This window comes from Neltuma alba, unplaced genomic scaffold (genome assembly GCF_004799145.2).
Source record: "Neltuma alba isolate B1F8T4 unplaced genomic scaffold, ASM479914v2 tig00002746_pilon, whole genome shotgun sequence".
NCBI lineage: Eukaryota > Viridiplantae > Streptophyta > Magnoliopsida > Fabales > Fabaceae > Neltuma > Neltuma alba.
The window spans coordinates 35,226-47,867 of NW_021632995.1; the positions used below are offsets into that span (position 1 = coordinate 35,226).

At 35.7% G+C, this 12,642-nt stretch overlaps 1 protein-coding gene across 1 annotated transcript; it reads left to right on the forward strand.

Annotated features, from left to right (window-relative positions):
- The first annotated feature begins 10,376 nt into the window (after positions 1–10,376).
- Positions 10,377–10,754, forward strand: LOC114736815 (uncharacterized). Its single transcript, XM_028924695.1, has one exon. It carries the CDS (start codon positions 10,377–10,379, stop codon positions 10,752–10,754), a length of 378 nt encoding a protein of 125 aa, XP_028780528.1.
- Positions 10,755–12,642: the final 1,888 nt, after the last annotated feature.

Below are 12,642 nucleotides of genomic sequence, written 5' to 3' on the forward strand. Positions count from 1 at the left end.
TATGGTCACCTGAATATGCTAAATTATTATGAGGGATCCGGTGTCAAATTGTAATTATGAAATTATGACTAAATTACCAAATACCCCTCTTTAATTTTTTTTTTAAAAGAAAGCCACTGCCTCATCGGAATCCGGCCACCGGCGCTGGAGCTCTGGCGGCCGCTTCCGGCCACTGTCGGCGGTCCGGCGGCCGGCGCGCCGCCGTCGTCCGGTCGCCGGCGGGCTTCCGGCTGTCGGCGGTCGGCGCCGCGGCCGCTTCCGGCGGTCTTCCTTTGTTTTTTTTTTGAAACTGTTTTTTTTTTTTAAAATTGGGGGGAAGTGAGGTTGGGGGGATTTGATCCCCAACCTAATGCTTCCCAAAATAAGGAATGACCATTGAGCCAACAAATTTTATTAACATTATGATGCAAAAAAAATATAAGTTAACTCATTTACTCTTGTTCCAGGTGATAACAACAATACATTTGGAATAACAAGTTCTGATTGTAAAATAACACGTCTGGAATAAAAATTTAACAATATGTTTTTTTATAACAATAAATTTTATTGCAGATAATAACAACAATACATTTAAAAATAACAAGTTCTGATTATAAAATAACAAGTTTGGGATTAAATTTAATAACACGTTTTTTATAACAATACACTTTGTTTCAAGTGATAACAACAATACATTTAAAAATAACAAGTTCTGATTATAAGATAATAAGTCTAGGATTAAAATTTAACAACACATTTTTTTATAACAATTAATTATTTTATACTTTTAAAAAATAAATTATTTATAACTTATAAAAAATATTTTAATATATTATTTCTCTAAAAAAATACTTTTTAATCTGTATATCTATACAATTCATTATAAATCAAACTACTTCTTATAAATTATAAAGTATTTATAATAAGGCATTTTTATTTATTAATCATAGTATAAATTTTATATTATTTCATTCTTTAAATATTAAAAATATTTTATATTTAAAGAATAAAATAGTATTTTTAATTATAAATTAGAGATAAATTTCATTTATAAATTTAAGCAGTCAAAAAAAATTTTTAATCCACAATAAATTGTACTATTTATAATTATAAGAAGTAGTTTGATTTATAATAAGTTGTATAGATATATAGATTAAAAAAAAAAAAAAAAATTAAAAAAGTGTGTTGTCATTTTCCCTAAATTTTATTTATAAATTTGAACAATAAAAAAGTATTTTTAATCTATAAAAAATTATACTTCAAGTTCTGATTATAAATTGGAGATAAAAATTATTTTTTTAGCAAATTAAATAGATTACAAGTACTTTTTATAAGTTATAAATAATTTATTTTCCAAAAGTATAAAATAATTAATTGTTATAAAAAAAGGTGCTGTTGAATTTTAATTCCAGACTTGTTATTTTATAATCAGAACTTGTTATTTCCAAATGTATTGTTGTTATCACTTAAAACAAAGTGTGTTGTTATAAAAAAACATGTTGTTAAATTTTAATCCCAAACTTATTATCTTATAATCAGAACTTGTTATTTTTAAATGTATTGTTGTTATCACTTGAAATAAAGTGTGTTGTTATAAAAAAAAAACGTGTTGTTAAATTTTAATCCCAAACTTGTTATTTTATAATCAGAACTTGTTATTTTAAATGTATTGTTGTTATTGCCTGCAACAAAATTTATTGTTATAAAAAAAACATATTGTTAAATTTTTATTCCAGACGTGTTATTTTACAATCAGAACTTGTTATTTCCAAATGTATTGTTGTTATCACCAGGAACAAGAGTAAATGAGTTAACTATATTTTTTTTTTGCATCATAATGTTAACAAAAATTTGTTGGCTCAATGGTCATTCCTTATTTTGGGAAGCATTAGGTTGGGGGATCAAATCCCCCCAACCTCACTTCCCCCCAATTTAAAAAAAAAAACAGTTTCAAAAAAAAAAAAAACAAAGGAAGGCCGCCGGTGCCGGAGCTCCGGCGGCCGGACTCCGGCTTCCTGCCACGACAGTGGCCGGAAGCGGCGCCGGAGCTCCGGCGTCGGTGGCCGGATTCCGGTGAGGCAGTGGCTTTCTTTTTTTTAAAAAAGAAAATTAAAGAGGGGTATTTTGGTAATTTGGCCATGATTTCATAATTACAATTTGAGACCAGGTCCCTCATAGTAATTTAGCATATTCAGGTGACCATAGAGTGATTTTGCTAGTGATTCGAGGGTCTTTATTTGTGATTTCCCCTATTATATATTCTGGTAGTAAATAGTAATATTAGAGTTTGTAATGTTTTCTTTTTGGTACTTGAGATATTTTGTGACCTAAACTGATAATGTTATGCTTTTTTTCGTTGAAAAAATAACAAAAAAAACTGTAAAAATAGAAAAATTACATATAGAGACCAGTTTGCAAAAATTATTATCAAAACCTATACTAATATTGTCATGGGTCTTTATTTAAATTTTTTTTATTTTGACGTTTTTTTTTACCATTTTTTCTCTTTTTTGGCTGGGGAACATTCCAAGTGGCAAAAAAGAATGACACTCTGGATTCAGGGGCCAAGCAACTGAATATGTAATAAATACTCATCTGGTACTATTTATAAGGTAGAGAGAGAATGTTTTTTTTGTCCTATTTATAAGTCACTTTATTAACTTTTCAGTATGAATGTACTATTTTGTCCTTCATTTATTATAGTGTAAGTAGTTATCTTTTTTGAAAGGAGTATATATTAAATAGGGGTAAAGTTGAAAAGTTGTTATATTTTAATGGAGAGTTAATACAGTTTAAGGTTTTTCTTGGTCTGTGTGAAACATGTTGGAAGTGCCTTATAAATAGGACCAGAGGAGTACTACCTAAGATTTTGTTTGATTTTTATTTTGATCCTAAATATAAGACCCAAATCTATTTTGTCTCTCATAGTTATATATTTTTTCAAGATAATCCTTTTAACAATAGTAGTTCTACCCAACACACTTAAATAGTAAGGATATTTTAGGAAAAACAACACATATTTATTATAAATAACTAACTGAACTTCTTTTTTTAATCTTCCTAAATTAGTCAATTAGCTCTTATAATTAGGGCCGGAGGTAGTATATTTTGAGAGGTTTATTTTTTTAGGCCTGCATATTATGAGAGTTAAGTCTCATTTATTAAATTTTTGATAAAATATTTATGGATTCAAGAGTGACTGAGAGAGTCGCTTTTTAATTTAAAAATTAGAAGAAAAAAAAAAAGAAGAAGAAAAGAGCCAACTTTTGTCTTTTATTCTTTTGTACGTAATGCGATCAGGCGAGGGCAAATAATTGGCTGAATTTGTAGTGTATATTAATTGGAAAATAAAAATAATATTCTATGCTTTGATACGTGGCTTTTCTGTCAAATTAATGGTGTTCATTCTGTATTTAATTAAATTGCCCTTAGCTTTAGGATTGACCCAGTCCATAAATATAAAATATAACCTTTAGGCTTGAGCTTTTTTTTTTTTTTTGACCCTTTAGGCTTGAGCTTTGCAACAAGACAAATGTGTGTTTGGAGACCGGGAAAAAAATCATGTGATTTTTCACTTCAAAATATTGTAATAAAAGAAATTGATGGGACAATTGGTGATATTTTAGATCATCGCACTCAAAATAAAATATTCTCATTTTACCACATAAAAATTTATATGTTATAGTAATATGTTTTATTATCATTATTGCAAATCAATTATTTTTTAAAGACACAAAATATATATCGTATCCACCAAAAATTAGTTATTTCAGTTTATTTGCTTATTTTCGTTTTGCTTTAGTATGTCCATCAATTGAGGAAATTCGTATACACTTTTATATAGGAAAATAAATATTGTGTAATTTAAGAAAATATCTTTTAGGGAAGGAAACCTTTTTCAGTTTGTTAAATAGAAGAATTATGAATTCTTCTCCCTACATTGTTTATGTTAAATACTTCCTCTATTCCCTCTTATGGGAGCTAATTGGGATATGGGGTTGGAAACCTTAATTCATTTTATTTCTCATATTTATAAATTTTTTGAGTTAAGTCAACTAACTTATAAATTGATATATAATCAAATATTATACAGGAGTCTGTTAAAATATCATGTCATATTTATTATAATTAACAAATCATTTAATTTTTTAATCTGCTTAAATCAATCAAATAGATATTATATTAAAAATCGGAAGAGTAATACTTTTGTTAAGAATTTCTCTGCTTTTGTTATATTAAAAGAATTTGAACCATTGATGATCATTTTTAAGTCATTTTGCTCACTCTCACTATCTGAGCTAAATTCAAGGAACTCTTGCTAAGTAATTTTATATTGGGTGAGGAAAAAAAAAAACTAAAGCGCACTGATTAATCCCATAAAGAGTGACAGGTTTAAAGGGGATTCAGATTCTCAAAATATTAATACAGATCAACTTGGTTACGGATATGTTCATGATTGATGATCTAAGTGTTAGTTAATTTCACGAGGAGCACTTTAAGATTTGTTTTGACTTGTGAAGTTGATATTTGTATGTAGACACACATATAGTTAAGTTATTGGGGCAACATGGATTTTTTTTTTGGTTGGATTTGAAATAAATAAATGTTTAATAATTAAACAAATAATATGGGGATGGGCGATAAAGTAATCATAATTATAAATAAACAATTAGGTATGGAGTTTATGTGATTGGAATACATCATAGCCACGTAGCTTTGTTTCCTAATTTGTACATTCTGATAATGGGAGAGAACACAAAGAAAGAGATTAATGTCTTCTTTCTAAATGTCATCCATAGATCCAATTCTAGGCGTTAGGTATGTGTAGAGAATAATCAAAGAGTCAAAACATATGCTTAAGCCACAATCACAATATTATCATTAAGTGTATGTTATAAGGCGTCACTACTTAGCCTTTTTCTGATTCAAACACCAAACCTAACAAAACATGACTGGCCGTGTGGCTATGTCCTTTAAGATTCTGACCTCATCAATTACCAGAGGAAATCGCAGTCAAGTCCACAGAATTCTGTAACCAAAAAAAAAAAAAAATCCACAGAATTCAAGCAAGGAGTTTACAAAGAGATAAAGCTAACATAAAACGTTAACTCTAACAATGGCGGCGAGTGTGGAAGGCGATAGCGACGGGAGGGAGGCTGGCAACGACAAGGGAAGGAACGGGAATGGTGATGGCGACGGAGGACTTAAGGATGGCCAGGGGCAAGCACAAACCTTTGTCTTTGGCAAGGGAGGAGGAACAGAAGAGGAAGTAAGGAAGAACACGGGGAGGCAGAACAACCCTACGTCCTATAAGGAAAAGCTTCTTTCCCTAGGATGTGGAGGATATCTTGTGAATCATGAGGAAGATGAAGATATAGTAAATGGATGGAAGGGTTTCTACGCAAAGATGAATGCTGAGACTCCGCTGAATAAAGAAAATCAAAATTCAGACGGAGAGGAAACTGAAGGCTGTAAAGGGGAGTCCAAATATCCAGTACTGTCTGTGACGACTGAGCAGTATAAGGCGTGGTGTCAACCCTGGATGAACTCACTGATCATTAAACTGCTGGGAGCACAAGTACCAAGACACATTCTCATTGATAGGGTTAGACGAATGTGGAAACCGCAGCAACCAATGAAGGTTACCCCGCTCAGTAATGATTATTACATCATTTCTTTCACTAGTAGAGAAGACCGAGATTATGCGTTCCAAGAGGGACCATGGATGATTGATGACCATTATCTGCTAGTACAACGTTGGAGGCCTAACTTTAATCCGTGGAAGGCGGATACTCAACGACGCATTGCGGCTTGGATTCGGATACCAGATCTTCCTATGGAATTCTACAACGTGGAATCTTTGGGAATTATTGGAAATATGGTGGGGCGTACTATCAAAGTGGACAGGTCCACATCTATATATGATAAGGGAGGTTTTGATAGAATATGTGTAGAGATTGACTTACAATGACCTTTATTACCTGCCTTCACGGCATGGGGGGAAGATCGACAGATAGTTTATGAAGGTCTTCATCAAGTCTGCTTCTGTTGTGGGAAATATGGCCATGAAAAGCATAACTGTCCTGAGATCTTAGAGACGCCGAGCGAGAATGAACAACCATCGGATGAAACAAACAAAGTGGAGAAGGTGCAAGCAATGTTTCCAAAGGAGCAGAGTGTGTGGGAAGAGTGCCCATCTGGTTCGAAACCACCATCGGCGAGGAGTTCCACGGCGGCAACGCCCGTCAGTCACCTAGGCCCGCAGATGCTGGTTAAGCGTGATTTTCGGCAGGGAGTTGTTGGAGCGGATAAGAAGGGATTTGACATTGAAAATAATGCAAAAAATCATGCCAGGATCATGACTAAGGATGAGCCGAAGCGAACGCCGAGATCAGTGGGATCCTCGATGGATGAAACTGGAAAATATATACATGCGAAATCTTCGATTAAAAGGAATTTGGAAAGGACGTCATGAATTCTACTTCTTGGGTTAAAGTGGGCTCAAAACGAAAAACTGATGAGAAATCCAAGACACGAGGCAAGGAAAATAAGCCCAACTCGAAAATGAATAGTGGGTTGACCCCATAAGACAAAACCTTGGCCTCAATCAACCCATTCGCCCTACTACAGCATGACTTACCTAATCAAGGACCTCCACCGACTATAGTAGCAAACTCCTCTCATGAATCAGGCTTGGACTGCATGGACATCATACAGGCTCCTGATGTGATCCATTTCAGTGCTGCGAATAGTCAGCACACCGTCGACACTGATGGACGTAGGAACAATAATAGTAACATACTCTTGGCTAGCGACGGTGGTGCAATTACCGAAACGGATAATGTCCCAGTGCTGGACACTAAAACAGCACGAAACCCCTCCATAGTTTCTTTATGAACTTCATGATATGGAATTCAAGAGGTACAGGTGTGAAGACATTTCCAAACCTGATACATGAACTAAAAAATCATTACCAACTTGATTTTCTTGCGCTAGTAGAAACACGTTCAGACAATGCCAACACCGCAAAACGAATTGGTCGTCTTGGGTTTCATGAATATACTTATATTGAATCTGAAGGTTATAGTGGTGGCATTTGGTGCCTTTGGAACGATAGGGGTACGCAAGGTGGAAGTTCTTCGGAGGCACCGTCAATTCATTCATCTGAAGCTAGAAAATAACCGCCATGAAGCTTGGGTGATGACTGTTATCTACGCTAGCCCAAATATTGTGGCAAGACGGCACCTCTGGAGTGAGTTGCAGCAACTTGAAAACAGTACGCAGGCGCCTTGGATCCTTGGGGGAGACTTTAATGCCACTCTTTTCGAGTCTGAAAGAAAGTCATCTGCTGTACACAAAACCTCGACAGACAGGGAGTTTTATAATTGGTATGCAGAAAGTAATGTGGAGGATCTGGGTTTTAGCGGACCACAATTTACGTGGAAACGAGGATCGACAGAAGCGCGCCTGGATCGTTACTTAGCTAACACTGATTGGTGCCAGCTCTTTCCCCATGCAAAGGTAACTCATCTTCCTTGCTATAAATCTGATCATCGCCCCATTCTACTCCGCCTTGACTTATGTAGGGAACATTACCAACGGCCATTCCGATTCATTGCGTCTTGGGTCTTACATGATAAGTTCAATGATTTTGTCAAACAAGCGTGGAACAATGAGATAAATTGGACGTCAAATATTATACAATTTACTGATGCATGTCGTGGGTGGAATAGGAATGTCTTTGGATATATCCAAGGGCGCAAAAACAAGCTGTTAAAATGACTTGATGGGGTGAATAAGGCGCTCGCTCACGGGTATAATATATGCTATTATGAAGAAATACAACTTGAGATTTGGAAGGAACTTGAAGAGGTCCTTGCTCAAGAGTCTCTTCTGTGGGCTCAAAAGGCGAGAATAGACTGGAATATTTATGGAGACAGGAACACCAAGCTTTTTCACTCACATGCCAACGGACGGAGAAAAGCTAACCGAATAGATGCTATATGTCTTGAAGATGATACCTGGTGCTATGACATTGGAGAAATAAAACAAAAGGCAACGCTGTTCTTCTCTTCCTTATTCAAAGAAGACACCATGATCCGTGACAATATTTCCTGTGGAATTTCCTACCCGGCTGTAGATGATGTGTATATGCGAAACTGTGCTCGAGAGGTTGACGATGAAGAAATAAAGAGTGCTTTATTCAGTATGGGACCGTTGAAATCTCCAGGACCAGATGGCTTTAATGCCTTATTCTTTCAGCATCAATGGGACACGGTGGGCCCTATGTTCGTGCGGTTTGTTAAAAGCCTTTTTGCCAACCCCCAATCCATTGAAGAGATTAATGGAACTTTGATTGTCCTTATTCCTAAAAAAGACCCGCCTGAGACCTTCAGAGACCTACGACCTATAAGCTTGTGCAATGTGGTTTATAAGGTGGTGACTAAGATCCTAGCAAACAGGTTGAAGGGTTTTATGCATCGAATTATCTCCCCTAATCAGTGTGGTTTTGTTCCGAGCCGCCATAGTACTGATAATATTATTATTGCACAGGAAGTCATGCATTCTATGCGCATCATGCGCGGGAAGAAAAGTTTCTTTGCAATTAAAATTGATCTAGAAAAGGCCTATGACCGAGTGAACTGGAATTTCTTGATGAATTGCCTGAATGAATTAAATTTGCCTGCACATTTTGTAGAGATTATTAGGTCATGTGTTACTACGGCTGATCTACAGCTCCTTTGGAATGGAAGTAAAGCGGAGTCTTTCAAATCTTCTAGAGGAGTGCGTCAAGGAGACCCCATCTCTCCATGTCTCTTCGTTATTTGCATGGAGAAACTGGCTCATATGATCCAAGAAAGGATGGAACATGGTGAGTGGAAACTAATCAGACTTACAAAAAATGGACCTCCATTATCTCACCTATTTTTTGCGGATGATATCCTTTTGTTCGCTGAGGCATCGTTGCAACAAGCTGAGATGATTAATAATTGCCTCCAGTCCTTCTGCATAAGTTCATGTTTAAAGGTTAATATTGCAAAAACCCGCATATTTTTCTCTTCTAACATGAACCATACGAGATGCTCTGAGATCAGCAGGTCATTGGGATTCACTCAAACGGCAGATTTGGGAAAATATCTGGGCGCTGCATTACACCATAAAAGAATCAACAAGGAAACCTTTCAGGAGACTGTGGATAAAGTCAAAGCAAGAATTTCGAAGTGGAAAGTTAATTCCCTCTCTCTAGCAGGGCGAACTACACTGATCTCTTCTGTGACAGCTGCTATCCCTAACTATGTGATGCAAACAGCATTGCTACCTTCGCCAGTCTACGAAACTTTTGATAAACTCAACCGAGGGTTTCTCTAGGGGAGTACATCAGAAAAAAGGAAGATCTCTTTGGTCGCATGGGACGCAGTTTGTACGAGTAAGGTAAATAGCGGTCTAGGATTGCGACATGCTACCCTACAGAACCACGCACTGCTCATGAAGTTGGGGTGGAAACTTGTAAAATGCCGCGAAGACTTATGGGTCAAAATTGTTCGAGATAAGTACAAATGTGGAAACGATTTAATGCCAAAGATTGATTACAAGCGAAGTGGGTCGAACGTGTGGTCGGGGATCAAGAGGATCTGGAATAAGGTTGAGGAGGGCATTGAAAATAATACGAGGAACTCCAATATACGATGGAAGTGGGAGCGCAGTGGTAATTTCACTGTCAAGTCTGCCTATGAGCAACTAAATCAAAATGGCATGGTGAAAGATGCTTTCTGGGAGAAAATCTGGAAACTACGAATACCTCAGCGATGTAGAACCTTCTTCTGGTTAGCTTTTCGTAAAAGCCTCCTCACCAACGCAGCTCGGAGGAAACGGGGACTGAGCACTGATGACAAGTGCCCAGTCTGTAAGACGAAGGTGGAAGATTTATTGCATGTGCTGCGAGACTGCAAGGATACAATAGCACTTTGGAAAAAGCTAGTCCACCCCTCAACTTGGAGGAAATTCTGCACGTTAGAGTTCTCTGAGTGGGCCCGATGGAATATTACCAGGAAAGATGATAATCATACAGAGTGGGGAAGCCTTTTTGCGGTGTTGTGTTGGTGGATATGGCGACGTCGCAATTTGAACATCTTTGAAGGGCAGGAGCTCCATAATGAAGCACTCATTGTCAATGCCTTTACAATGATAATGGGCATACATGAGTTGCAGGTTCGTTTGAAGGGAGCCCATATGCAGGGGTGCAACGCGGAGCTAGGGCATGGCAGTGGAAACCACCTGAGGCTTCTTGGATCAAGGTGAATGTAGACGGAGCTTTCTCCCACTCGAATCACTCTAACGCATGTAGTGGAATATTGCGGAATGAGAGAGGCGAGTTCCTTAAGGGTTTTATCTGTAGAATGGACAATGGAGATGCCTTTACGGCCGAACTATGGGGTTGTCTGCATGGACTCAAAGTTGAATGGGATGAAGGCCACCGCAGAGTTATTCTAGAATCAGATGCATCCAGTGTAATAGAGCTCTTGTCCACTGAACCTAATGAGGACAACGCCGACTACACTCTTCTACAAGAAATTAGATCACTCATAGATAGAAGCTGGGAGGTTCGACTTTCGTACGCCCCTCGAGCATGTAATGCTGCAGCTGACCATTTGGCGAAGTTTGGACTTGGAGGTTTGTTGGGATTTCACATGGTCTATGAACCACATTATGCACTTGCTGAACTCCTGGCTATTGATTGCCGTATGACAAAGGGCAATCACGTAGGTGTTAGCTAAGGTTTCCCTTTATTTATCAAAAAAATAAAACGTTAACTCTGACTACTATTTCTCTGTTCCTACTTATAAGGCAAAAGAATAATGAGATTTTTTATCCTATTTATAAGTCACATATCATTAAATCTTTTATATGAATATATAATGTATATTAAATTAGAAAGTTACTGAATTTTAAGAAAAACTTAATAAAATTTAAGGTTTTCCTTAGTTTTTAGTTTGTGTGACTATGTTCTTTAAAAGTTTGAGTTTAATTCAAAATTTGGTCTATCCCACATGATCATACACCAAAGCTTTTGAGATGAACCCAATTGCCCAAACCCGTTCCCTCTTATTTAATTGCCTACTTGAAGAAAAAAGGTAGAACATTATTACCTCATACTCGATGAAGATGATAATTTTTGAGCAAATATTAAGAAGCAGTCAATATAATTTATGTTAACCAAAATTTGCTAATTGCTAGCTAAGCTAGTTGCCACTATACTAATTAAAGCATATAAATATAATTAAAGTTGCCTTTTGAGCATGCAAGCAAGTTTCTATTGTTTTATTCGGCTCCAAGTTCATTCGAGCATAGTGTGGCTGTCTTTCCATATGATTACACGTTCATATAATCACTTCTTGAGCTGCCCATAACTCTAAATTATTCCTTCAAAACCAAATTGGCTGCTGACGCCAATCAGATGTGGAACTCCCTCCCTTCACAAAGCATGGCTTACCTCCCAGTATATATGAGGAGGCATTTTGTCATAATTATAAGTCTTTAATTTGTTGTGATTCTGTGTTTCTAGCTTGTTATTCTAATTTAGATTAATTTAATTTCGGTGCTATGTGTTACTTGGTTAATTAAAGGTACAGGTTGTGCCAAATTGCGAACGCGCATGTGCATGTGCGATGCATACAATTAGAAGAATAAGCCTGGAAGCTTTGAGCCACGAACGCGCACACATGTGTGGGCGTATTTTATATATTTATATTAGTTGCCTTGAGAAGCAAGATTTAAAACAAAAAATAAAATAAAATGACATGAAATGTACTATATACTGGTGATCGATGAACCACGGGGACCAAACAAATAATATTTGGATATAATACTTCCCTTGTTTAATACAAACCCAATTAACTAATTTGAGGAGATTAATGAAGCTTATTAATTTTTTTTAAAGTGTTTATGTTTATTATTTTTTAAAATTAATTTGCCTTACTTATAGATAAGTGTTTCAGAAAGAACCAAATGCACTCATGATGGTTTCTTATTCCTCCCAAATACAAGCCATATTCGTATCAGTTAACTAAGGTTTCTGAGTCATATGAATATTTAGTTTCGGACAAAAAAGTCATATTTTAGATATTTTACTCCTACTAATAATCAATTGCATTTTGACAAGAATCATATGTTAATCATTTGCTACTAAATGTTAATTTCTCTTCTTCTTTTTTCAAAAAGAAAAATAAATAATATCACGCGAGTCTCTTGCTAGTTTCTCTTCTAAGAGTTGCATAACATAAATTCTTATTTGATTAGATGCTGATTTGAATGCAAAATAATTGCCAAAACTACTTTACAAAAGTTATTATAAAAATGTTCTTGTTAGAATATGCTTCATATTCTGATAATCTTCACGAAATTTTCAATATACAATCATGGACTACAGTAAGGTAAATTCCCTTATATCTTATTTCAATAATATCCGTAATCCTTCCCCAGGATTTGAAACTGTACAATAAATATTCTTAAACTTTTACATTTGAATAGATGACTATTGTTTGTATAAAAAAAAAAAAGAATAGATGACGATTGTAATATTAATTTTGTTCATTATTATCCGCAAATGACTGAAAGGGATTTATCCACATTTAATTCAAAAATTGAGGAGGCTATATACATACA

What these genes read in the sequence shown, in the direction of transcription:
- LOC114736815 (XM_028924695.1), top strand. Translation starts at nt 10,377, where the DNA reads ATGGACAATGGAGATGCCTTTACGGCCGAACTATGGGGTTGTCTGCAT.